At 41.1% G+C, this 27,487-nt stretch overlaps 3 protein-coding genes across 6 annotated transcripts in view; 1 reads left to right on the top strand and 2 right to left on the bottom strand.

Moving 5' to 3' along the window:
- map4k5 (mitogen-activated protein kinase kinase kinase kinase 5) overlaps positions 1-6,014 on the bottom strand; it is a 50,962-nt gene extending 44,948 nt beyond the window's left edge. For all 3 annotated transcript variants that reach the window (XM_080749965.1, XM_080749966.1, XM_080749967.1), the window contains exons 1-3: positions 5,855-6,014; positions 4,605-4,857; positions 140-197 (exon numbers count right to left, since the gene is read on the bottom strand). In XM_080749965.1, coding sequence (XP_080606091.1) covers positions 140-197; positions 4,605-4,712 — 166 coding nt within the window. In that variant the 5' untranslated portion in view covers positions 4,713-4,857; positions 5,855-6,014. The remainder of the gene's footprint in view (positions 1-139; positions 198-4,604; positions 4,858-5,854) is intronic.
- A 2,217-nt stretch (positions 6,015-8,231) lies between these two features.
- atl1 (atlastin GTPase 1) lies at positions 8,232-17,257 on the top strand (the record flags this gene model as incomplete). Of its 2 annotated transcripts, none has more annotated exons than XM_080749983.1 (14): positions 8,232-8,271; positions 10,140-10,393; positions 10,718-10,852; positions 11,969-12,073; positions 12,726-12,776; positions 12,888-12,944; positions 13,056-13,148; positions 13,742-13,880; positions 14,238-14,365; positions 14,760-14,816; positions 14,983-15,054; positions 15,817-16,248; positions 16,971-16,985; positions 17,144-17,257. In XM_080749983.1, 14 exons carry the CDS (start codon positions 8,232-8,234, stop codon positions 17,255-17,257), a joined length of 1,692 nt encoding a protein of 563 aa, XP_080606109.1. The 2 variants fall into 2 exon arrangements, with proteins under 2 accessions (XP_080606109.1, XP_080606110.1); XM_080749984.1 differs by having other exon boundaries at positions 8,232-8,265; positions 16,971-17,002; positions 17,144-17,168.
- Positions 17,258-18,945: 1,688 nt separating this feature from the next.
- Positions 18,946-26,045, bottom strand: sav1 (salvador family WW domain containing protein 1). The gene is made up of 5 exons (XM_080750141.1): positions 25,765-26,045; positions 24,660-25,154; positions 21,939-22,209; positions 21,469-21,624; positions 18,946-21,260 (listed from the first exon to the last, which is right to left on the bottom strand). The coding sequence occupies exons 1-5, from the start codon at positions 25,856-25,858 to the stop codon at positions 21,047-21,049; spliced, it is 1,230 nt and encodes a 409-aa protein (XP_080606267.1). The 5' UTR covers positions 25,859-26,045; the 3' UTR covers positions 18,946-21,046.
- Between the last annotated feature and the right edge of the window lie 1,442 nt (positions 26,046-27,487).

Below are 27,487 nucleotides of genomic sequence, written 5' to 3'. Positions count from 1 at the left end.
CATTTGTACAACACCTGGACTCAAACGGATAAGGGACGTGCAATGCCCACCTCATATCCCTAACTCTGCCCCAACACCACAGCCATCCAAAAACAGCATCTCAGAGATAAAATAAATGTTTTAATGAAATCACGCTTACCTGGCTCCAACTTTATGATCTTCACAGCAGCAAGCTCTCCCGTTTGTATATTTCGAGCCTGAAATATAGAATACAGTCACTTTGAGCAAAGTTTGGAATGTTACAATTTTACTGGAGTATAGAAATAGTTTAGCTTGTTCCTTCACATGCTAATCTCAAAGCTACTTACACATTATGTAACAAGACAAACTGTTGGGACATCAGTTACAGCACTGGTTTAAACAGTAAAATTCAGCCTGTTAATTTAACACAAAGAAAAAAAAACTTTTTATGTTTATTTCTGATAGGCCAGTTTAGAGAGCATGAGAGACATGCGAGACAATATAGGGTTCAGATTCAAAACAGGGTCCTCATGATCACAAGGATCATAATTATGGTCTGTGGACTAACTACTTGAGCCACCTGGCACCCCAGAGGGTACATTTTTAAAAGGTCCAGTGTACAAAGTAGAAATGATAATTAGACATCGTCGTGAAACTTGTTACCAAGCAGTGCCAACATTGTTCACTTTGCAAGTTTTTAAATATTTGTAATGCTTATATATACAGTATGCTTATATGTTTTGCCTATCTTTTTGCCATTCTTTTTTGTCTGGTTTCTCATTCAGCCGATGACACCCCCTTTTGTATGCGTTTGTGAAGCTTTTATGCATGCATTTGTATGCGTTTGTGAAGCTTTTATGCATGCATTTGTCATTGTGAATTTGTCAGTACTCACTATTGAGTTTGTAAACTCCCTTGTGGGTTATGGAGTTTGAGGAAAAGCTGACAGATCAATCAATGTTCTACATGAGAAACATTTGCTTTTTGTTTTATTTTTGGTTAGGGTTTAGGTTAAGGTTCGAGAGGGTTTAACCATAGCGTCCTTGACATCCAAACATTGAGCAAACATCTACATCCAGGATGGAATCCTTGTTAGTGTCAGCTTTTCTTAAAATTCCCAAGGCAATAGGGAGTCATTCAAAATCACTATTGAGTTTGCTCCCGGGTTCCTCAAATTCACTGTAACGCATGCATACATCTATAATACTGCTATCTGGAAGTAGGCCAAACGCAGTCCCAATTTACGTTCAAGACAGTAAGTCTCCCAAGGCGTGAGAGCAAACAGACAGGCCGAACAGCTAATTCACCTATAAACCATAAAACCCTGTCCACCTTTCAACATTGAGAATGTGGCGGTGACTCAGATAGATAAACAGTCTCCCACGCTATGTTTGGAATGGTTCAGCCGACTGAAAGTGCACACTCAAGCAAGCAGCATGTGTACAAATAGACAGACAAGTGCTTTTGCTTTAGACAAATATATTGCAGGTGGCAGAGGCCTAGATCGAAACTGGTTAGCGTTGCTGTCACGATATACTGCTAATGACAGCCTCTAGGATTTATGAATTATATCTACAGTATATGATGCACAGATTTGTCCAAGGGCATATGTTCCACTAATTAATATGTCAGTGAATAACACAAGAGCAATATAACTTCAGTGTGCTTGCTTGACATTATGGCTAAAGAGTGAGCCCAATTAGCTACAAAATGTAATTTCCCTACATGGCTAGACTGAATCTAAGTGCCACTGCTGCTGAGGGGGGTAAAAGAAGAAGTTCAAAACAAGAGACAAATGTGTGAAACTAACAGACAACATAGCTTCGACAACCTCACACAACCTTTAGACAAGAGAATTGTGGAGAGCAGTCTGACATAATTTACAACATGGCCTTTATAAGACTTAAATAATAGGCAAGGTGTGACACAGGAGGATCAATCACTATGTCAAATCCACAGGGAAAAACAGGTGTGCCTGATGTCTAGGTTTGCAATTGTGAAGCCACAGCTGCTTGTAAAATGGATAAGGACAATAGGGAAAGTAGTGGAGCTTTAAAAAAATGTAGTTGCTCGACAGCCAATCTGAATCTAAATATTACTAGAGAATGATTTTGTCACTTCTGTAACGGATTCTGCATTTGATCCACCAATACTGACAATAAATGATGTCTTCCAAACTGTTTATTTAACAGTCACAAATGGATTCAGCCACACTATACAAGGCTGAAAACAAGGCAGTTATTTCGTTTAAGACTTGCGTGTTAATTTAACTTATTGTGAGAGTATAAAAAAATTAGCAAAACGACAATGGGTTAAATTAATACTGGGGATGTTATAGTGCAGTGGTTCTCAAACTTGAGTCCCCAGATGATTAGCTTAATTATTTTTCTCACTCAACGGTAAATAACCCAACATATGATACAGTATAAGTGTATACAGGCTATCTGCTCATTTATAAAGTCATAATTTAAGGACTTTCAAGACCGTTTTAATACCAAACTGGCCAAACTGTCAAATATTAAGCAAGCAAGAGGAGAACATTGTGAAAATAGCCTAACTACATGCTCACAACGCCTCGCACAATATTTATCTGTGGAACCGCGTCACATTAAATGTAATACCTACAATTCCAAGTGCTTGTCAGGGTGGGGGTCCCCAGTTTAAAAAAAGAAGGAGGTCACGGCCTAAAAAGGTTTGAGAACCCCTGTTATAGTGGTGTGCAAACTCAACCAAACCCAGGATATTTCCAATTTTAAGTATTTCCGCTGTCAATGCGGCACAAAACACACCCATGGTGAAAACGCATGTTTAGACAGGGGCCTGATCATATTTCTCTCTGCCGCAGCCCCGAGCATGCGAGTGCTCTTGAGAGAATACCAGGCGCTGCATTCCACCGGTGGCCTGTGTGTGTTAGTGTATGTGTGTGCGTGTGTGTATGTGTGTTGTATTGGGGGGTTGCTTAGCAGAGGGTGCTTTGTAAGGCGAGGGGCCGTCACAGGCAGGCTTGGACTATCACACATCAGATCAAATTAGAATCCAAGTGATCTATGGAAAATGTACAAACTGCCAAATTCTACCTCGATTGGCCACTTGGCCAGTGATGCAATAGAAAATAGCACATTTACTTTCTCTGAAAGGTTGCAAACACAAAAAAGTGTTCCATCTTTAATAGTCAAAAACGATGTGCTTATGACTGGAATTCTAAAAAATATATAAAACATCTTAGTCCTTTACAATAAAGATGTGTCCAAATCTTTCCAATTTTTGTCAATACTGTTTGTGATACTGTTTTCCATGACTGATATTAAACAATATTGAAGATGTATAGTGGGGTGCCCGCTGGCTTACTGGTCCAGGCGCATACCACTCAGGCATTGCCACATAGGCATGGATGCCTGGCAGCGGCGCCGGTTCGATTCCCGATCCGGACGACCTTTGCAGTGTGTCGCTCCCCATCTCTCCCCCGCATTTCCTGTCAGTCTACTGTCCTATTAATAAAGGCATAAAAGCCCCAAAACAAATCTTAAAAAAAAAGATGAATGTAGTATTCATTTCCATACAGCTGTTAGTTATCTGCACAATTCTGTTTGTCTTCTGTCATTGTCCTTATTTTGAATATTTGTCATTGTCCCGTCTCAAAAAACAGTTCAATAACTCTCTACTGTGCTCTAATTCAATTACAGGCTGCACTCTCATTCATATAATATACCCATTCATATACTGTAGAGAAGGTAATGTGGTATGTGAATTAATATGTAACAATGGTGAAGTAACAGGGTCATAACCCTGTATCGCCACTTTCAGGCTAATATAGATTCCATTCCATACTCTTATTGTACATACATAGCACGTGCAAAACATACAGAATGTCCAACATCCAGCAAGAACTATTGTTGAACGTGTTCCATTATGTTCTTCTAACTAACAAACAACATTCTCCCATAGATTAGGATGACAATGGTAAGTTCATTAGTCATCGTGTGGCATGCATGCATGCACATTGGTGAAGATGCTTTAATGACAGGCTGTGTGGCATTGGTTCTCAAAGTGGGGTCCGGGGACCCCCAGGGGTCCTTGAGGGTGTTCCAGGTGGTCCCCAGCTTAATGATAGTTAGGAACCAAATGGACCCTTATGGGTATGTAACTCAGAGTGTACAAATGGAACCAAATGGACCTGGAATGGAATATAAATTGGGTTCTCAGGGATAGTAATACCATTAAATGGGGGTACATAACCTAATGCATGTCGAACTGGGGGTCCTTGAAATTAAAATTGTTGAGAATCACTGCTAGAGCAAAAATCTTCTCTAATGGGGTCCTGGTGTATCTTTTCAAATGGTGGTCTGCGGGGGCTAATAACTGTCAATTTGGGGGTCCTTGACATGAAAAGGTTTGAGAAGGGGCGCTTGCTGGCCTACTGGTCCAGGCGCATACCACATAGGCATTGCCACATAGGCATTGATGGCTGACGACGACGCCGGTTCGTTTCCCGATCCGGACAAACTTTGCAGCGTGTCACTCCCCATCTCTCCCCCCATTTCATGTCAGTCTACTGTCCTATCTAATAAATAAAAGCCCCAAAACAAATCTTAAAAAAAAGGTGTGAGAAGCACTGCTGTGTGGGACTGAGAAGGAGACAGTACCTTGTACACGTCCCCATATGTGCCACTTCCCACTCGTTGAATGAGCTCAAAGTCCTGCTGTGGGTTCCGTCTCTGAATCTCACCACTTGGCCGGGGAAAGATGTCCATGGCTGCCAGATAGCCCAGTCCACACGAATGATGCTTTACATTTAGTAAGCCAGATCAAATGCAGTCAGAGTGTATAGCGACGTGATATCAGTGATTTGTAAACGGTCACCATAGATGGTCCTTCATAAGGCTCCTGGTCCATGTCCTGAAAAGATGACAGACAGAACATCTTATTATTATTTTACAAATAAAATATTAATTCATGAAACACTGAGAAAACTTTAGTACAATTTTGAGGTATTTGTACTTCCATCCAATTTCCAATACTTTTGCTTCACTAATCACTACATCTCATAGTCATAGGCAAATATTGTACTTTTAATCCACCACAATTATTTGACAACTTTAGTTACTAGTTCCTTTATAGATTTTGATTATTATTACAAAACATACATTAACCACTTCAACTCGGTAGACAATTTTGGCCATTTGAAAATAGCCGATCTACAAGCTCATAGTGAGTAGATCTGCTATTTTTAAAACATTTGAAAACATTTGAAAACTTTAAATTGGACATTCTGCATAATGACTACTTTTACTTTTGGTACTTTAAGTACATTTTGATGCCAATACTGTTGTACTTTTACTCAAGTACATTTTGAATTCCAGACTTTTACTTGCAGAGTATTTCTACATTGCAGTATTTAAGCAAAGCTTGTGAGTACTTTTTTCCACCACAGAAGACAGCACACATCTGGTTCAGTTTAGCATTTAAAGTCATAGTTTTTGTTATCATTTTTTTTTAAAGATGGTGATGGGATGGAGTTTGCTCTGGTCCATAGCGTTACAAGGAGTTCCATCTACGCTATGGACCAGAGCTAGGATGGAGTCACATATGGCAACTTGTTACATCAACATCAACATCAGTCACACTCACTCACCACAACAACCACCTGCACCTTTTAAATAACTCTAACCTTAGTTAAGGTAATACGTTCAAACGCTATTAGACAGTAATAACGACAGTGTGTGTATCATTAATCCCTAGTAGAAGCTTCATGGTCAATTCCAGCAAATAGTCCCAGCCAGCCAGGGATTGACAGGGCGAGTGAGTGGCTTAGCAGCCAGGCTAGCCAGAGAATGCTAAGTGGCTAACTGTAGCGTCGCAGCTTTTACTCGCTGTTAAGTTCAAGTGAGCCTACCTTTAACGGTATAAACACGGTGGATGACTAAGTCCTGCATGTTAAACCTTTTCCAAGCCTCCGTGTCCGATATGGTGTCGAATAAGCATCCAAATAAGAAGCGTCCCCTTTGTTCTTCTAGGAAACACACAGAGTAAACTTCTGATTGCTGCTCACTCTCTCCTCTTCAGCACAACTGTTACGCAGAAATTGGTGAGCTATGGAATACTACTGATTCTCCAGCTAGAGGTCGCTGTGAAATGATTTAGTTGGGCGTGAGAAAAGCCTGGCGACAAACAGCTGGAAATCAAGTGCCCTTTGGGATGTGTAAAATAAATAGCATACATCTGCAATAGCTGGGAAATGCCTTTGGCGTGTAGAATAACAAATGTATCTGCATCAAACACCAACCGTGCCAGCATATATATTGCATACATGCAAAATTACTGTATAACGGTGCCAGTTGAAATTAGATGTATTGATCAATTTGATATTGTTTGTTTTATTGATTGATTGATAGATTGATAGATTGATTGATTGATTGATTGATTGATTGCTTGATTGATTGATTTTTTCGTATTGATAATAATATGATGTCATTCTGAATACGCTGAGCAAGGAGGTAAACAGCGACCTCTGGGGTTAAATAATTCGATTGATAACTAATTTCGGTGTGACACCACAACAGACGTTGCAGATGAGTTCATTCGCAAGAATTCCAGCATCGCCTAGGCGCTGTCATCATTTCCCCTTTGCTGACAGTTTTAGTAAAGTTTCAGTCTCTGACCGAAAATCAATAATATCAAAAATAGGCAACAATAACGCTCAAGAAACCTCGCATTGCGTGGGTAAATCACTCGAAAGCGTAACTGCCCGCGGTGCAAATCTTTCTGGGAGTCTCAGTTTACAGACTTCTGTGCCCAAAATATATGTGCAACTACCCCCATCTATCGATGGAATTCGGTAATGTATTCGGTTTAATCCGCATACTTACAAGGAGTTATGGTAGTAGAATAAAGAGATTTGGCAGCATTGTGATAAATAAATAATCAGCAATGGTTAATTGTATTACAATGTCTGTACAGCTATAGCCTAAAACACAATGCTTTCCAACAAAAAGAGAGAGCTTTGTCAGTTTGTTGTGTCATTACAACAGTGGTGTAAAGTAACTAGTAGATTTTGATTTATAGGCTATTACAAAACACACTAACCACTTGCAGTCATATAGGCTATATAGCCTATTTCAGCCATTTGAAAATAGCAGATCTAGCGAGCTTGTTAATAATTTTCAAAATATTTTTTATGCATTTTGAACTTGGGACATGGGACAATAGACCAATTATTTGTTTACAAACATTGAGACTGAATGCACAGCTGACTGTATCATGTAATCAATTCCCAACAGATCCCCAAACCTGTTGTTTTGGGGAGCACTGGTTATTCAACCTCCTCTTGTGTGCTAGTGAGGCGCTCCCATGGGTGCGCCCTTATCGAGACATATATACTTCATTGCGCAACGGTGTTCCACGTCAAGAGTAGCTGATATACAAACTCACATCGCGTCACCAATGCAACCCTTCTGAGCTTGGAGGTCTGCGGCTCTGCGCGCGACACCGTCGCAGGACGGAGCATAATTAGGCTTCATGGACTGCAGCTGGGCGAGCAGTAGACGCTCTGGTGATCCAGTGGATCGGGTGGGTGATCAAGAGGAGCGCTCCCTCTGTTCTGATGACGGTGAATAGAGGTGGGGTTTGAAGGACAACTGTTTTGAATCGCTATTATTGTTTACAATCAACAGAAACGAAGGATTATATATTTCAAGAGTGAGAATTTACAGTAAAAATCCTAAGCATTCTTCCTCCACACTGGGAGAAAAACGGCATCTGAAAGTTTGATGGAATGCATTTTTAAACACAAGTGCCATCCATTGCATCCTATGAACGGTGGGGTTCATTTGGTGCCGACCGGCGTGCGCATACTGGTTTATATCAATGTGACGTGGACCATTAAGGCATCTATGGGGCATTCTGCATAATGAGTACTTTTACTTTTCAGTAAATTTTCATACCAATACTTTTGTACTTTTGTACTTTTTTTTACAGACTTTAACAGAGTTCTACATAGCAGTATTGCTACTTTTACTCAAGTAAAACATTTTTGTAGGCTACTTTTTCCACCACTGGTCCTAGGCTAGCCTACCACTAGGGAAACAGACAACAACGCCCCCTGGCGTCAGGGTCTATAGAACCAATGTGAATAAGAAGGCTCCATCATCCTCATCTTGGTGAGAGCATCGCATTTGTGTGGATAAAGCATCCTCCCTATCTATCCCTAAACCCACCCATGGTTACCGAGTAGACTCGTATATTAATACAAACGGAGCGCTAAGGACAACATTATGGCGAGACACCGCAAAGAAAGAGACAGCTGGGGTGAGTGTATGTACAGCATTTGATATTACATTCTACCTTTGATGAGCGATTTATTTTTCATGTTTTGATGAGGCAAGGGTGTAAGCGACGCACCTAATCTGTTATTATAGACTCCCCGATTAGGTAATTGTTTTAATGTAATTTTAATCTCAGTTTAAATACCCGTGTCTGCCTGTCTCTATGTAGTGAGTGATACTGCGAATTTGATAGATAAACCGTTTTCGTTTACCATTGCGTGAATGTAAGCAACCTCCCTGCTACATTGAGTCAGTGTACCTTTGGAAATTGGTTGGCAGGGATCTTAAACAACCAGTGCTCAAAGAATGCGATGAGTAGAATACACAGAGAGGACATCCAAGGCCAGGGAGTCTAAATGCATACAGATAACCTCCTGAAAACGACTTATGCATGTTTATCACAGTGTGGCTGACATAATTATTATAGTATTGTAACATCTAGCATAAAATCACATCATTTACTAGCAGTAAACAACTGTTTTCTATTATCGTTCATCCCTATACCTTTCCCATTTACCACATCATCATCATCATCATCAATACCAGGACCATGACCATCATCATTCTCACCATCACTGTCATTGCCAGCACTATATGACCCATATGATCACTGATGCTGACAGTAGCATTAGCTCTGGAGAGAGGCCTATTACTGTGTAATATAGGACTGAGTGTTTGCGAGGCTTCTCTCGGTCAGAGAGTGTTTTGCTATGGCTGTCATCTAAGATAGTTGAGCTAGACTGACACAAATGAGATAAGCAGACCCTAAATGTCTCAGACTGCTGTTTAAGGGGGGTATGTATGATCAGGTTAACCAGTCTTTAGAGATTTAGTGAGGCCTTTTCTTGAGATGTCAAGTAAAGCTGACAACCCTCTCTGGTTCTGAGAAGAGACCAGGGATGATTTCCTATTTCAGTTATTAAAGCATGTGCTCCCACCACCCTGCATCCCATTTAATGCAACTCCAAAATATTTGTGTTGTGTGCTTACCCCTAAAACTATCACTGACTTTAGCCTATTGCAACTCCCGGACTATCTAAGTCACTGTTTTTAAAACAGGTGTGTAAAGGATATGCTCTGGCTTTCCCAGAGACCAGGAAGAGCTGTGAAAACAGTGCTTTTTTCAACAGGACCAATATGCTGTCATGGGATAAACCATAAGATCTGTAGTAGGATTCAGAACACTAAAACGGTCATACACTTCAGTGAGAAAAAACACCAGATCACTGCTTCCCTCATTAGCTTATCTGAGCACCAGGGTCCTGCGGCTCGCAAGCTCTACATGAGGCAGCAGCAGACAGAAAACTCACTGAGTCACTCCCCGGAAAGGTCCGGAAAAGGCTCTGAATGCACATGCTCTCAGTGGATAGGGGCAGATGGGTTACTTAGCATAGTATGAATCATAGGCTTTATGTGCTTTTTGTTATCTTATAAGTTTACTGATCTGGCAATATGAGACAGCTGGAATGGCCTGTGCATTCCAGCCTCATTGTTTCAGTAGGAGCACTGGATTACTTACAACCAGGCATTAGCGAGAAGTTGTTAAATTCTTTATGGAGACAGCAACATATAAAGTCATATGGTAGGGTGTTTAAGAAGACAACACCACAAAGAAGTCAGCTATCACAACAAGAATGAAATGACAACGTTGATTGTATAGAGCTATATTTCATTTATAACCATTTATCACGACTCAAGACATTTCACAGATACCGGTACTTCTGCATGCAAATAAATTAGATTCATTCATATGTCGTCTTCTTCTTCTTCTTCTTCTTCTTCGCTGATGGTGCCCTGGGTCTTCCATGTTGGCAATCACCTGTTACACTGACAGTCCATTTCTTTCACTCTCCACAGGGTCTTTCACTGATAAAAATGTTAATTATGACTGGAGCTCAGAAGAGGAGGAGCCAGATGGGAGAGCACGGCCTATCCAGGTGTTGGTCGTCAAGGATGACCACACCTTTGAGCTGGATGAGGTGGCATTGAGCCGCATTTTATTGGCAGAAGAGGTGAGGGACTGTGAAGTGGTGGCAATCTCTGTCGCTGGGGCGTTCCGGAAGGGCAAGTCCTTTCTCATGGACTTCATGCTACGTTACATGTACAATCAGGTAAGCTTGCCTGTCTGCTTCAGTAGAGGAGTTCAGCTTTTACACTCCGGTGAAGGAATCTGCTTTTGTGTCTGACTACTTGACATTTAATCTTTTCTACAAAGTGTGATAATATATGTATTGAATTGATGGATAGATCAACAGATTGAGGATGTACACTATTCTTACATATCTGTGTACATATTTATTTAATTGTGTATGTATGTAATGTATGTATGGATATATACTGTATGTACTGTGTAACTACAGTATAGTATCATTCCAATGGCATTTTGCATGTAAAATGACCAGGGAAACAGACCTTTCTTACTGTATGTGGTTTAGGCCTCAGATGACTGGTTAGGAGAGCCTGAGGAGCCTCTGACAGGCTTCTCCTGGAGGGGAGGCTCAGAAAGGGAGACCACAGGAATTCAGATCTGGAGTGAGGTCTTCCTGGTGGACAAGCCGGATGGACGAAAGGTGGAGTGTTATTACTTTCTTCTCTGACGAGTGACTGTGACTGGTGAAATACATTACTGTAATGTAATGAGATGTGGTTAAAATAAAATATGTTTTGCCCCACTCGTAAGCACTAAGGATAGCGAGGGGCACACGTCAGTCCAACGTCTCATTACTCCGACTACGTGGCTACGCTGGTTGGTCCAACACATTCGTCCTAAGCAAGATATCTCGGAAATTACTGGCTGCATTGCTATGGAATTTATTATGCACCTTCATGTTCTCCCAGAGCTACTACCCCCTCTTGCACATCTATAGGCATGCATGCCAGGCAAACTTCCTGAGTGGATTAACTAACCACTGGCCATGCCCGACGGAATAGGCGAACATTCTGCGAAAATAGCAGATCAGTTCACAACATTGTGATAATTTCCTGTTTGCAGTTTGGTGACACACATGGTGCAATAAGACACAATGTATAATATGCTACACCGGCAGACACATTATTCTCCGTTGCTGTGAAATGTACACAACTGACCACCAGGAAACATAAAAAATAGTAGAAAAGAATAAAACCTGCCTAGCAACAATATAATTGAGATATATATAAGTGAGAGACATAATATCTATACCTTATCCCAGGGTTCCCCAATAGGCGGCCCGCGGGCCATTTGCGGCCCGCGGGGGGCTACTGTCTGGCCCCCACCAACCCCAGTAATAATGGTGGTATAAGAGCAGCAACAACACTAGTATATCGTCATTGTCGGGTGGAAAACCTGTATCTCAAAATGTGTACGTTCTTTCGCAAAGTAAAGCTCTGCTTCATCGTACAAGGCCGTCGCACAAAAGTAGTGAAAACAGCAGATCTACAAGCACACAACGCCTCGCGGTGCGAGGCGTTGTGTGCTTGTAAATCGGCTGTTTTCACTAGTTTAAGTCATTTTTAAAATGATAAATGCAAAACGAACGGTTTTGGACCCGACAACGACGATATCTGAACTGTCGCTGGAGTAGCGGGAACGCCACCGTCGCCCCCTGCAATGTTGTGGCCCTCCCTCGGCTTGGTACCCTAGACATAATCCGGCCCTTGGGGAAAACTAATTGGGGAACCCTGACTTATCCTGTCTCATTCTGCAGGTTGCTGTATTGTTAATGGACACCCAGGGCACCTTTGACAGCCAGTCAACCCTGAGGGATTCAGCCACTGTGTTTGCTCTCAGCACCATGATAACCTCCATGCAGGTACAGTTATTTGTCTTCTCTTCAAATTGGAAAGGGATTAAAAAACAAAACAAAAAAAGCCATGAGCTTTAGAATGAGGTGAATAATGGAATGAACATTTTCATGTGAAATTATATGACAATCAAATAAGTATTATGGTCTGTACAGGGAGTAAGTCATTTTCCAAAATTGTCCTTATTATTTACTCTTGTTTTTAAATCCACCCAGAACGTTTCTTTGTCGGTTGTCATGGGTCACTGGTTTTATGCAGCAAAATTGTTTTTTCCAACTGGGTGAGCACAGTATAGGGCTGAACGATTACATAATCTCGCCAGATACTGTATATGCACTTGAATAACACCATGTGGAAATAATACTTATTGTAGAAATGACTCAACACGACACCATTGTATTTCATTAATACTCACACCCATCAATTAATATATTAATGAATCAATTTGCTTACGCTAAAAGAAGGGGAGTAATTTTTCTATGAAGCAGTAAAAGAATGTTAAAGCTAGATGACTGACATTGCATCCTTTGTAAAGTGACTATTGAACATGCATAAATCACATAGTCGATGCTGGAACGAACTATTGCAGCCCTAGTGCACCGGGTGTCTTTTTCACCCAGAAATATTTTAAAGAAAATGAAGAGTATTTCTTTTCCTCAGGTGTACAATATCTCACAGAATGTGCAGGAGGATGACCTTCAGCACTTGCAAGTAAGTTTTAATACCTGAATTCATATGTTCTAAATCTAATCCATACTGTGTTCTCATACTATTTTGTAAGGAGTTCACATATCCACTGATTGTTTTGTCATCTCCTTTTAGCTCTTCACCGAGTATGGCAGATTAGCTATGGAGGAGACTATGGCGAGACCTTTCCAAGTATACCAATTTCCTTTCTTGGATCTGTGTATCTCAACATTGCTTTTTTCAAATGGTGCTATTCAATATCTCTGACAGGAGCCACAGTCTTACCGTGTTGTTGTTTTCCAGTCCATGATTTTCCTGGTCCGAGACTGGAGTTTTCCCTACGAGTTTCCTTATGGACAGGAAGGAGGCATGAAATTCCTGGAGAAGAGACTTAAGGTTAGACTATACTGTGATAACATAAAATCACAAATTTAATCCACGACGGCAAATGCTGAATAAAGAGTTCTGAGTAAAATAACACTATTCCCACTTAAATTCTAATTAAGTGTTTCTTTTTCATTGAGGCATGAGACTTGAGGGCAGAGAGGAGGGTTAACCTATAGTCTAGTGTGTTAGTTATGGACATTGCTATTATGTGATCAGTGCATTAAGGCCTTAAGCCATCAACATCAACAGCAGTAGGACATTACAGATTGAACTGAGACGATAAATGTTTAATAATTTAGTCCCCCTTCGTAGTTGTGGTATTTCTCACTGTACATTTGCACATAATGGGACTTTTGTCCACTGCATTTACCCATTCCAACGATTAGGAGCAGTGGCCACTATTAATACTGTACAGGATCCGTACAGGGAACAGTTACGGGTTAAGTGTCTTGCTCAGGGACCCTTCGACACATAGACAGAGCAAGCAGCTATGGATGTCCCTTATGACAACGCAGTAAAGATCAGTAACCGAATGAAGTCTACTTGAGTCTCCTCCAGCAATGCTTAATTTGATCTGTTTGTTCCTGTTGTGTGTGGTGCAGATCTCAGAGAACCAGCATGAGGAGCTGCAGAATGTGCGTAAGCACATCCACTCCTGTTTCACCAACATCAACTGCTTCCTGATGCCTCATCCTGGCCTGAAAGTAGCCACCAATCCAAACTTTGATGGGAGAATCAAAGGTGCAAGGCTGCAAGCCCTCAAGAGAAACCTTGTTGCATAAGCAGGCAGTTATAAAGACCATGTTATTTGTTCTTTTATGAAAGCAATACTAACTCACAAAATATACATATACAATATGCATCTAAATCCAACTCAATATGTAGAAATAGAAACACCCTTGAACTTTAATTTGGATTTCAGGTAATCAAATTTGGTCTTGAAATTATTAGCTGTATTGTTATTATACCAAACAGACTAGCTGTTGTGAACTTCATTCCATATAAAAAACAACTCTTACCACCACATTGGACAGTGTTGTGTTTTTAAAACACGACTGTTTCTTACCAACTGTAACATTGTGTTTCTCCCTGGTCTAGAAATTGACAAGGAGTTCATAAACAACCTACAGGTCCTGGTCCCGTGGCTACTGAGCCCTTGTAACCTGGACGTGAAGGAGATAAATGGCAGCAACATCACCTGCAGAGGCCTTATGGAGTATTTCAAGGTCAGAGACGTACTGAATAAAATCTTTTCTAAGCCTGGTGATTTAGACCTTGTCAGGATTTCATGAGTTCAAATCTGGCTAATAACTGAATGCTACGTGGGGCGTTCTGTCCCTTCGCGTTCCTGTCTCTCAAGATTCAATGTTTTATTTGTTGCATTTCATATACGAGTACACACAATTAATAATTCAATTATTTGGTTTTGGATCCTCATTGTTGTAGTAGCAATAAGAGCAATACAAAAATAAATAATTGAGAATAACAAGTAGTAAGGTGAAGCTGTAGTCCATGTTCAGCTCTCTCCACGTTAGTCCAATAAACAAAAACAGTCATGTGAGGGTTTTTGAAAGTACACTGTAAACACAGATTTTATTGGGGCCTTTCCTTTTCTTTCAGGCATACATAAAAATCTACCAGGGTGAAGAATTGCCACATCCCAAATCCATGCTGCAGGTAACTCTTCTTAATGTACAGTAGCGGTTTGTGTCCATTTGGTTACATTTGTACAAATAATGCAAATGTGAAAATTACTACTGAGGACCTTTCTGTGTAATAACATATCCCATCAATATTACTGACCCTGCAAATGGTGTTTTTTCTAATGTGCTCTTTCTCTCAGGCCACTGCTGAGGCCAATAACCTGGCAGCGGTAGCAGCTGCCAAGGATCTGTACAACAAGAAAATGGAACAGGTATGCAAAATGAACAAAATAGTGTACTGTCAACTAGCCAGTTTCCTTCTGCAGTGGTGCATCTATTAGATTGTCCTCGTCTTACCCTTGTGATCTTCGATTGTATTTTTAATGTATCTACTCTGTTTTTTAAGTCCACCATGTAGAAACCTTACCCTGTATTTCCGGGGTCTGCTCAATATGCAGACGGGCCGCTGTTCCGACTAGCGTCAGCAGGTTAGTTACTCGTCACGGTTACTGAGGTTAGGTTTAGGGTTAGGGTTAGAGTTAGGGTTAGTTTTAGTGTCGGAATACCGGCCCGTCGGCATATTGATGCGGACCCGCATTTCCAGGGTAAGGATTCTATACAGTATTTCAGGGGTCTTCAACATTTTCAGGCCAAGGACCCCTTAGTTGAGAGAGAGATGAAGCAGGGACCCCCACAACCATTTCAGAGATTCCATATAGTTTCATCGTTTGACAGCACAATCAACAGTGTATTTTGGATTCATGTCAATTTGTTTTCAGATATTTAGTACTTAGTCTGCTCTTTTTCCCCCTCTACACCAAACTCTTAGCCGAACTACAAGCTCACAACGTCTCGCAGCGCAAAGCGGTGTGTGCTTATACATCTGCTATTTTTGGCTACAGTTTTCAGAATATGGACACTAGGGTTCAAGTTGTTAATATAAAAAGGACCCCCTGTAGTAACTCTGAGGACCCTCTAGGGGTACCGGACCCGCTGTTGAAGACCCCTGCTATATTTGATTCTGTATTGACCAGGTCTGTGGGGGAGACCGGCCCTTCCTGGCCCCCACCGAACTGCAGGCCAGGCACAGTGTCATCAGGGAGGAGGCTCTTCAGGTGTTCCGCGGCGTGAAGAAGATGGGCGGCGAGGAGTTCAGCCGCCGCTACCTGCAGCAGCTGGAGACGGAGATCGACGAGGTGTTCGTCCAATACATCAAGCACAACGACTCCAAGAACATCTTCCATGCCGCCCGCACGCCGGCCACGCTGTTTGTGGTCATCTTCGTCATGTACGTGTCAGCCGGCATCACAGGCTTTGTGGGCGTGGACATCATCGCCAGCGTGTGCAACATGATCCTGGGCCTGGCGCTCATCACACTATGCACCTGGGCCTACATCCGCTACTCTGGAGAATACAGGGAACTGGGCGCCGTTATCGACCAGGTGGCTGGGGCGCTGTGGGACCAGGTACTGAGAAAACAAGGTGCAATGAATTCCAAGTATAAACTTGCATAAACATATTGCAGATGTTGTATAAAGCCCTAGTTTGCAGTTAACTTAACTAGTTAACTGCAAATAGTTAACTAGTTAACTAGTTGTTTTGTTTTGGGAATGGTGGGAAGTAAGTGAGAGAAAACATAGTTTTGCTTGCGTACTGCATCAGGGAAATACATTTCGTGCAGGCATGCCATGTACCTTTAAGGAATAACACTGGGTGACAGAATATTAGACAGAAAACAGTACCAACAGTTTAAGGTTTACACAACATAGCTGACAGTATCTATCTTTCACTTCATATTTTGCTTGCACTGTTTTGTAATTATGCACTCTAGATATACCCCAATGATCCTTTATATATACATATATGTACGTATACTGTATGTGTGTGTGTGGCCTTTTACAGTTGGGGAGGGGGCACAATATGTTGTTAACTAATTAAGCCCTATTTTATACTTTGTTGTACGATGGTGTTGCATGGCTAAAATAACGATCTACAAGATCATGATTCATGACACATTTTATTTCAACATGTTGTAAGCTTGTTGATCTGAAGTTTTCATACATTAAATGCATTTAGTGACATGCCCAAAATATACCACTAGGTGGCAGAAAATAATAATGCAACATACAGTATCTATTAACATTATGTGCTCATTTTGTATCTTTTTCCCTTCATGCATTTGCACCAGGGAAGCACAAATGAGGTGAGTGGGCCGCCAAAGTGGAAATATGGCTAAATGTAGAGATTTTGGAAAACAAAGACATACAGCTTTGTTGTATGATTTTAAAGGGGACATTTCAATGTTGGTGAGTGTGATGAACAAACATACATACTGTAATACATGCCTCATTTACCTCGCAGGCGCTCTACAAGCTGTACAATGTAGCAGCCAATCACAGGCACCTGTACCACCACGCCTTCCCTGGCCATCAGGTGGCAGAGGAGTCAAGCGAGCGAGACGGGAAGAAGGACTGATGGAGAGAGAGGACAGGGCAGTACCAGAGCACAGTTGGGACTTTCAGGTCAAATAGGGTAGTATGACGGACAGAGAGGGAAAGGAGAGGCACGACAAACACCCTTGCCCACTCTGCACTCTTTTATCGTTGGGATATGGGCTGGTACTGTCCATCGACGCATTCACTACTTTAAAAGATAAATATGGACTATATAACGTACGTAGAGAGGCAGTGGTGGAGTATCCCCTGGCATGGGGCCCTGCCTACTGCACCTGCCCTTGAAGGACAGATGTCATGTATCATTGTCTTTCACTTTGACATTTTTCCTTTTTCTTAAAGCACTTGTACAGCAGTGTAGTAATCTGCTTGGGGGAGTTGAGGTTCAATGCCACCAATGTTGACGTTATAGTGTGCTGCATTTTTCATATCAGGCTGTTTTTATCATTTGCCACAGAACATGATGTTTTAATATACCCCAATTTGTGATGATTGATATTTCGTTTTTGAAGTTCAGTGCTGTCTATGAGAAACTATCTATTGCCAAAATATTACTGTACTGTATGTTAAATAACTCATACACACACACCATGAGCATGGTAAAAGATCCATTGTCCCCTCGTCAAGTTTTCTTTGTTAAAACTTAGATATTGAACGTTTTGAGTTTTGATGGGTGTGTGACGGCATGGTAATGTACCATACACATTTCACAGCTGTAGCTAAGCCCTGGCTACGTGCAGACACTTTGCTGGGCAAAGCACACATTTAGTAGTTAAATTCTGACTTTTGTTTTGGGGATGGTGGGAAGTAAGTGAGAGAAAACATAGTTTTGCTTGCGTACTGCATCAGGGAAATACATTTCGTGCAGGCATGCCATGTACCTTTAAGGAATAACACTGGGTGACAGAACATAGACAGAACAAAAGGTTTACACAACATAGCTGACAGTATCTATCTTTCACTTCATATTTTGCTTGCACTGTTTTGTAATTATGCACTCTAGATATACCCCAATGATCCTTTATATATACATATATGTACGTATACTGTATGTGAGTGTGTGGCCTTTTACAGTTGGGGAGGGGGCACAATATGTTGTTGCATTGTTCTGTAGAGGTTGGTGTAAACCATTGTTGTTTCTCATTGAATGTTCTAGCGGATCCGTGGAATGTAGCTATTCTGTGGCCACTGAGGAATCAAAGCTAGATCTCATTATAGGCGGGGCAGACAGTGAGGCTGCTTTTGGGAAAGGACCTCCATATTGTAATTCTCTTTCATAGTCTCATGTTCCACATTTAGTAATCTTTGTGGAAACCGTTGCATGGTGAAAGAGACCGATCCCGACTATGTTTTGAAAAAGCTTTTAATTGGAAAAAAAGGCTTGTGTTGTTGATGGCGCTTTTTTCCGTGTTTTGTTAGTGGACTGTACTTAGATTTTTTTTTCTTGTGCACATTTATTGCATAAACCAGGATCATAGAGAATTTCGTTGCAAGCCATTTTGCATTGCATCACCAAAAGACAGCAGCATCAACGTGTTATTTTTCCATGCTGATTTGGGCATGCAGTGCAGCATTACTGTCATGGGTACTTCATCCAGCAAGAATTACCATAGAGGTTTTAACTTCAAACAAGACAGGTAGACAGCAGGATAGTGGCTTCTTTAGTCTTCCATGAAATATGTCATCATCCTCAAACAATGAACTTTACGGCATCTAAAGTTTCATATCTCAGTTGGTAGCATTACACACATTCATATTTGCAGAGAGGTGGTGCTTTTAGAAAATGAATCGGTCAGACGTCAAATAATGTTGCTTAACTGTACAACTGTAATTACATTAGCTATTTAAATCTTTGCTTGATGGCTTCATTTATAAAAGACACCATGATCAACATTTTATCTGATCTGGATGTTTACTGAGCCTTGCTGTACCTAATTGTCATCAAATGGAGCAACCTTGTAAGTAATGTGGTCTCTTCAGCTAAGTTTCAACACATGCATTGCCAAATTTCAGTTATAAAGAAATAACAAATAAAGCTGGACCAAATTAATAAAAAAGTATATATATCAAGACTCCGGTATTTATTGCAATGTTCAATAAATATTTCAGAAATATGTTCGGCTATGCAAAATATAGAGTCCATTGTGTTCTATAAATAAAACCTAGTGTCCATTCGCCGATACAAAGCAATGTGTGAAAATATCTGGGATAATGCGGGTCTACAGGACATGCATATAACGATGATTAATTCAAAGAATTTGTTTTTCTTTTAGTTCACAGCAGAATTTATTGCTTATGTCCTGTATTCACAATCGACAAAGTGATTTATGTACAAACTTAACTAGTGTCACCGCTCGTAACTGACATGATGGAGGCCTTTTTGCATAGCAACACTTTTTTTTTAAACAGAAGATTCAGGACTTTTAGAAGACTATCCTATTCATAAATCATTAAGCCTCACTGTTGGGACATTCAAAAATATTCCATGAAATATCTTTTTATTTCAGTGAATCATGATTCAGTTAATTTGTATGATTACTCCAGTTACAGGAGTATAAATAATGGTTTATTTACTTATATTCAGAATTAAAAGCCTCACCATGAAAAATCTTTGGATGTCTTAATCAGTGTATCAATGAGCCAATCAATAAAACAGCCTTCTAAAACAATATTCCAGAAACCGTGTCAGCCCATTAAAATAAGGCATTACATACCGAGGCAACGGTACTTCCACAAAGACAAAAAATGTAAAACATCAGAAAAGTAATTGCACTTGTTTAGGGCAAACCTAATGCATCTTCTGATCTCAGATACTCAAAATGTTCCAGTAGCTTATTTATGTTTATTACACACAATATTCCTGACTTATAGTAATGCAGAGCCAAGAGGTGCTCCAACCACTACACCAAATGTTTCATCCATCAAGATTAAAAGGTCTTTAAAGTAAAGATCAAAGACCTTTGTATAAAATCAAAACTTAAATATATTTGTGAAGGTTTTGGCGGATTGTCTTATAAGGATATGTCATAAAAAAGAGCAATGCACACTTTCATTCAATGTAAAGCAGTATTTTTCATATGGTTTATGGGAGCTACAAATACCAACAAAGCATAGAAAAAACATTATTTGTGAAGCAATTCATTCATAGACAAATTAGGTGAAGCTGCCTGTCTTTTTTTTCCCGTACCGGGAAAGAAATGACGGAGTAGCCGGTTTGCGCAAAATACAAGCGAGCGCTGTAAAAATGTCACCCTGTTGATGAAAAGGTACATCATGATCCTCCCTAGACAGTCACACAAAACAACAGAGCAGGTCTTTTAGACTTCCTCTCAGTCTTAAAGAAAGATTAGTGTCCATTCAGCAAATCCGTTTTTCAATGGCTGTAAAAATGGCACCACAAATACTCAACCCCCATTTCTCTCCGTCAGCTTGAAGTTGTCATTACATTTTCTTTTTTCTTCATAGGAAATTCTCTCTCTATATATATATATATTTGTTCAGTCACGTGGTCATTCATAACTCAGCCAACAGTCACATGAGGGGGGAAGGGCGGATGTGCGCAGCGCGCTCCTTGAACCAACATGCGCATCTCTTTCCGGACGATATATTTGGATCAAGCGAAGGCACAGATGTGTTTGGTAAAAACGAGAAGCGAAAAAAAAGAGGCAATTAAGAGCCAATCATGATTTCAAAAAGAAACCCAGACCGCTCCCAAATTGTAGTAAGCCTCAGAAGAGGTGTGGTCCGCACCCCACATGAGCAGCACTTGAGGAGAAGTCCCTCCACACCGCCACAAGCCAAGCAATGCAGATCACATGTTGCCTATGAAGTTCTTGTTGGGCTGCTGGGCGTACCACTGCTGGCGCTGCTTGCGGGCGTCCACCTCCGACAGCAAGGCCTGCCGGTAGGCCTCATAGGACTTGACGATACGCTCCAACTCCTTCATGAACAGCAGCTTCAGCATGCCCTGGTAGGTGTCCAGATCCACCAGCTGGAACAGCTCCCACTTCAAGATGTGGTCATACCTGATGGAAGGAAGGAAGAGATATTCATAAATATCTGCTCCCTCTGCGTCGTCCGTGACTTTAGTTGTACATCCATGACTGCGACTGTACCTGTGGTAGTTGAGGTCAATTTGGGTCTTTCACTTGCACCGTTATTTGGTATTTTACGAAGACAAAGCACTCAAACTATGAAAGGTTATAGGCGCTGTCAATGTCACTTGATACTCACTTGAGTGGGGCGCGTGCATACACCTGTAGCCAGTCTGGGATCTCGGCTGTGTGGTATGGGTTGGCTGGTACTAGAACTGGCTGGTTCCGCTCAGTGGGCCGTGGCTGGTAGGTCACAGGGGGAGGCAAGGGTGGAGGCTGGTCATAACGAGGTACACTAGGAGAGAGAGGATATTTAAATGTAAGGTCTAGTAATATGTTTTTTCCAAGTAGAATTTTGCAGCAACAAGTTATAAAATAAAAATATTCTTCTGAAGGAAACTTTGGTGCTTTAGTCGTTTGAAAAACTGGTTGAATCCACTGAAACTAGTAAACATTTAACACAGGTCTATACAAGTCATTCAAAAGAATTCTAGTGAGTCAAATCATCAACATACTCAAGTTATAATCAGGTGGGTCATTACATTAAACGACTTTAACCTGTATTAATTTACACAATCCTACAGTCTTTACGCTTTACTATCAGCATACCTCGGGGCACACGGGTGACGGTACTGCGCTCGCTTGTTGATATGGTCAACATAGTACACCCCGAACTCTGCAGACTCCACCTTCTCCCAGCCAGGGGGGAGCCCCTCCCTTTCAAAAGGGTGGCTCCAGTGGGTGGTGTTAGTGTTGTGGTCGATGTAGTACTTCCTGCCGCGGATGGTCCAGTCCACTGTCCAGCCGGCAGGAAGGGGCAGGTCGTCCCCAGTCAGATTGGAGAGATTCCCCAGGGATTTGGCCTGTATTCGACCTATGCCTGAGGGCAAACAAACATTGAACGATTTCTTTTTTGGCGAAACGTTGAGGGACAAGGGGGGGGGGGGGTCCTGCCCAAAACATATAGTGGCCAAACAGCTCCTCAGGGAGGAAAAAAAATAGCAGATGTTTTGGGAAAATTCCTAAGAACGGCTTGGACATCCTGTATGAGAAGATGTCATTTAGAGGACAGGAATGTCCAGTATTTAACAGGACGTTCTGACTGACCAACTGTACAAACACTGGGAGAGGCGAGGAATGCAACCAATCACATGTTGAAGCTATGGAACATACTCTATAAATGTATAAAATGTTACACTATATTTTCAAGCAGTTTCATGAAAACGTTTCGGCGGTGTCTGTCTCTACGATCGTATGATCATTGCTGTTTTTCGTTGTTGCCGTTTGGTGATTGTGATATGATTTTATTGATCTTTTGACGTCACCTGCATACATTTGTCATCCGTTTCTCAATTTCTGTTTCATTATCGCGACAGAGCTTTTAATCACCGTGGAGGAAGACACCCCCATCCCCAAGAAAAGGCTCAGCTAGCTCTCCAAGACCTCATGGGACAGTAGTGATTGACTTCAACTCACATTTTGGCGAATAGTAGGAAATGGGAGTGTAGTTGCTTTTGGACAGGAAGGCAGGGATAGCTGCATGACCAGGCATTTACACAGAGTCTTTGACTGAGAGGGAACAAAGCCACTGAACGCCCATATAGCACACACCACACAGTTAAAGCAGACAGGAGAGTGGACTCACTCAACAGGTTCTATACAGCTGTCAGGGGAAAAATGTCAGGTAAGAATGTGAAAACCGTGTTGCTGATGCGTGTGACTGAGTGACGACTATTACGTTTGTAGACTTAACCCGAATAGGCCTATCACAGCTTTGTCCGTTCCTCCATAGAACTTGGGCCCCCCTCATGTATGCTGTAGGGAAACGCTCTCTACTTGCTCACATAATGATAATCACAATGATAAAAACATTTCAGCTTAATTCATGTGCTTTTAAGTTTTTATGATGAGTTTTCTTGATGTTTACTTATTGTATTATTAAAGCTGTTTGCCATTAACTGTGTATATCACTTTGTAACTATAACAGTGTTTTGAAGGTGCTATAAATAATGTATATAGTGAATTATAAATAGTAGCAGTACATTAAAAATGCATACTCACAGCAGAGTATGTAGTAAAAGGGGACGTTTCAGATGAATCAAAAAAGAGGAAAAGGCAACTGGAATCTAATAAATTCTGCACGAGAGTGATGGCAACAGCGCTTATGTTCTTTGCCAAATGGCAAGTGAGGGTCTGGAATGTGCAAGCGCTCCACAGAAATGCACGCCTCCTCCTCCAGTGTCTCATCATCTTTGCCCTTTTCCTCAGAAAAATGACTTGAGCCAAAGTCTAAACCCTCAGTCTGTGAAAACCTAAACTGATTTGATCCTTCAGAGGAATTCACTAGAAGATATCAGGAGGAGACTACTGTTCCAATACACACTGGTGATGCAGTGGTTAAATTACAGTGGACAAATCCCTAATTACAACTAATGGATGTGATGTGTGCATTAAGCTTGGTATCTAAACAGATGATTCATAGCTGTCTAAGCTTGAAACATGACTTAGAGACTTGACTGGAGGCAGTCTGCAAAATTGCTAGTTTCCCGTCAGCAAGATTTAGCAAACATAGGTGAAAAATGCAGCACCCTAATGCTTGTTTAAGTTTAGTCCAAACATGGTTTCTTGTTATACGATAGGCGGGTTGGAGATAAATGCTAAAACAAGTTGACATCTGAGCCACAAAATATAAGGTTCACAATCGTGTTGTGCTGGTTTAAAAATTCCTGACCCCCCAGCATTCATGAAGATTGCACACTTATAGCACACTTATATCGCACTTAAGAGTATTAAGTTGACTAGAGTGAAAACAAAAAACATGTGATTTGTTGGATGTTGATGACTATCAGCAAAGCAAACTTCTGTATGGACCTAAAGCCATCCACAGTGGGGTTTCCATTTCAAAATAGTATAAAAATAGTAATTTGTGTAATTTTGGTTACTCTATTTGCACATCAGAAAACCCTGGTTTGTAAAAAAAAAAAGAAGAAAAAAAAAAAGAAGAAAATCTACCAAATACATTTCCAATAGGACAAAACAAGATACATTACTAATATATAGCACCCAGTGTAATTATTTCAGTCACACTTCACTCAAACAGCGCTCCGTGTTCAAGTCAAGTACTGTGAAATGGGGAATCCTGGTGGTGGCTCAAGTTGTAAGGCATACCTAGTACTTAAACTTGCCATGCCACTTCTCAGCCCTTCATCTCTGCTACAACATCCTCCTTCCTCATTCCACCGCCTTGAAGCCAAATAAATCACACAAGGTTTTTCGCCACCCTGCTAAATGAATCAAGATCATTCTTTAGAAAATCACTCTTGTGTTTACCTGCATGGGGTCTGCTCGGAGCTGGAGGAGTGTGCTGTGGTGGTAGTCTTTGGAAGTTGTGTTCGTTGTGCTCATAGTATCTATAGTCCTCAGGGAAGCGCTCTGGTACTCGCCTCGGCTGGCGCTGCTGCTGCTGTTGTTGATGCTGTTGGTTGTCATAGTAAGGCTCAGGGGGGTAATAATAGCGGGCGGCATCTCCATTCTCAGACATGGGGCTCACGTCTGTAAGGAAGGACTGTGACGAGCCCCCGTACTCATGTGGCAGGTCCCCAAGGCTGCGGGGCAAGTATGGAGGCGCAGACATTCTGTGACTCTCTCTCCGTGCCACTTCATGGGGGGCCCTCTGCACAGGGGTGCGTAGAACACTTTTGTTGCGAGCCACCACTGGTTCACTTCTGGGCGCCACTGGGTAGGCTGAGTTACCCATCTCTGGAAGAGGGACCTCTGTGCGTCTGGGGATAGTAGGTCCATGGCGAATGAATGATGGCATAAGATCTGCAGGCAGGTGGAGGAGAGGACAAGTCAATTGTAAATATCTGCCAACCATCCCCAATTAAAACAGACAACTTAAAAAGAGCAATGGTGTTTTTAGTCAGAAAACTGGAAAAGTGTAAATATTCATCTTGATCCAAACAGCAGTAGACAAATGCATAACTTTAAAGCTTCTTCCTCTCAGAACAGTTGACAGACACTTCTCAGTTCTCACCTCATCTCCCATGCAGTTCTACCCATGGCAGGGACGAATCCAATAGGCTACTTCACATCAACACTTGCAGCAGTTATTATGGATTAAATCAAAACGTTTTAATAAGTTACAAAGTAACGTTAATGTATATATTAAGCACCGCTTGCTATTAAAAATACATTTCCTATGTTCTTAGCTTAGTGCAACTTTATTTGGATGGATTAGCATTTAGCATTGATATGCCAAGTCAGTCAACAATGAATGTTATCCGAAAAATCTTAGTTGCTAATTTAACAGCTCACTGTATGCATATAATTCATTCACGAAACTGTTTCACCAATTAACTTATGCTACACTATTATTAGCTGACTTAGGTTAGCAAGCTAGCATTAGCAGTGTGTGGCTACTTGTTGCACTTACTTCTCAAGAGCGGCGATGTTTCCTTTTTCACATATTTCCCGTGTACCTCGGCTGGTTTCGACGCTTCGTTTTTACTTTTCTTTCGTGAGAGCATAACTCAAGCATAGGAAAAACGTCAATAACGCAGCAGTTCCGTCGATTCATGGCACATTCCGCGAAGTTCGCCGCCGACGTCCCGTTGAATGTGTAGTAGTGCGCGGAAAGAGTACATTTTTTAAGGCTTTAAATGCTAGCTGCAGGTTAGCCAGCTAACTGGATGCCTCAGTCCTCAGCCTGCCAGCCCAGTGCGCTCTCCCTCCCTCCCAGTCACCCACCCCCAGCTCAGCTCAGCTCGTTGTGGGAATGATTACAATTACTGTAATCTCAGTACACTAGTGACACCACTGGTTCCTAAACACTGGGTAGGGGCCCATTTGTGGGTCGCGGACACATTTTTATGGGTCCCTTAATTTTGGTTTCATAATTATTGTTTTTAATTTATTGTATTGTTCAAAAAACAACACAATACTTTCAAAAAACATTCCCAAAAAAGCTCTCTTCTTTTTTTATGAATTAAAAACAAAGTTCTATGATTTTTTTCCCCCCAGTAATTTTATGAAGAAATCAACGAAAAATCTAAGAAATTCCATAAATTAGAACACCAATGTTTAAGAAGTAGTGAACACCGATCTACATGCTTGTGTGCACCTATAACTGCTGTTTTAACAAGTTTGGGTCCTGAGCAAACATCCAATTTCTCTTTTGGGTCTCGAGCTGAAAGGTTTGGAAATGGGAACCACTGCCCCTGCCTATCCCTTTCCCACTCGAAGCAACAGTACACACAGCCACAGCATTCCACAAGCACAAATAATGTGCATACCAAGAGTATAAGCGCTTGCTTGCATTCATACAACCAATATGGCTCGCATGCAATTCACACTAGAAGCACACCATAACTGTATATTCATGATCATGGTCCCAGATTTGATAAAAAAAAAAAAAGTATACTAGATCAGGATTCTTAACACTGCTTCAATTCAATAACACAAAAATACATAAAATACTTTATTAGCCTTTCTGAACCACAATCTACCCTGTATTCATCTTTAGTGCTTTCTTTGTTAACAATTATAAAATAATCTCATAGCAAGGCGGGGCAGCTATGCAACATTCCTTTCCAATTTTCATGAGACAATAACTTTATAACTTGAATTGGGTAAATATCACAATCGTAGGGGACCTCAGCTGTCTTCATAATAGTTCTATTTTTAAACTGCACCAAAATATTGCAAGTCACTTTTTTTGTACATTACTCACAGGCAGCCCTGTCACTCAACAGTATAAAGTGAATGTCACTTCATGTAGTGTTTTTCCAACATGATGGCAAATACATACCTGACGAGCTCACAGGATTATTTTACTCTCATGACAACTGAGAAACAGGTTTTATGCATCTTCTCTTATTACACTGTTCTGCTGGAACCTTCCATCAATATTGATTCAGTCAGAGAATAGGACCTGGAAAATTGCAATGACTAATCTCTCAGACAACAAAAGACAAAGGGACAAAGAAAGTGCACTTCAGTAAGAGTATCACTGTCACAGTCGTCCAGCCCTGGGCAGATGTTTAGTGTTAATTATAATAAAGTTTCTGCTTATAAAACACATGAAATAACTTATATTTTTCTCAACATAATTCGTCTGTTAGAGAAATGAATAAAAGTAAACTCAAATCTCATCAGAC

The sequence above is a fragment of the Nannobrachium achirus genome (genome assembly GCF_963921795.1).
Source record: "Nannobrachium achirus genome assembly, chromosome: 20".
NCBI lineage: Eukaryota > Metazoa > Chordata > Actinopteri > Myctophiformes > Myctophidae > Nannobrachium > Nannobrachium achirus.
Note: the sequence above shows the minus strand (reverse complement) of the source record. Positions and strands in the feature narration are given on the sequence as shown.

Coding starts and splice junctions, on each gene's coding strand:
- sav1 (XM_080750141.1), bottom strand. CDS start 25,858: ATGCTCTCACGAAAGAAAAGTAAAAACGAAGCGTCGAAACCAGCCGAG. Junction 25,155..25,764: donor AACATCGCCGCTCTTGAGAA/GTAAGTGCAACA, acceptor ACCTGCCTGCAG/ATCTTATGCCATCATTCATT. Junction 21,625..21,938: donor CGTCACCCGTGTGCCCCGAG/GTATGCTGATAG, acceptor TCTCTCTCCTAG/TGTACCTCGTTATGACCAGC.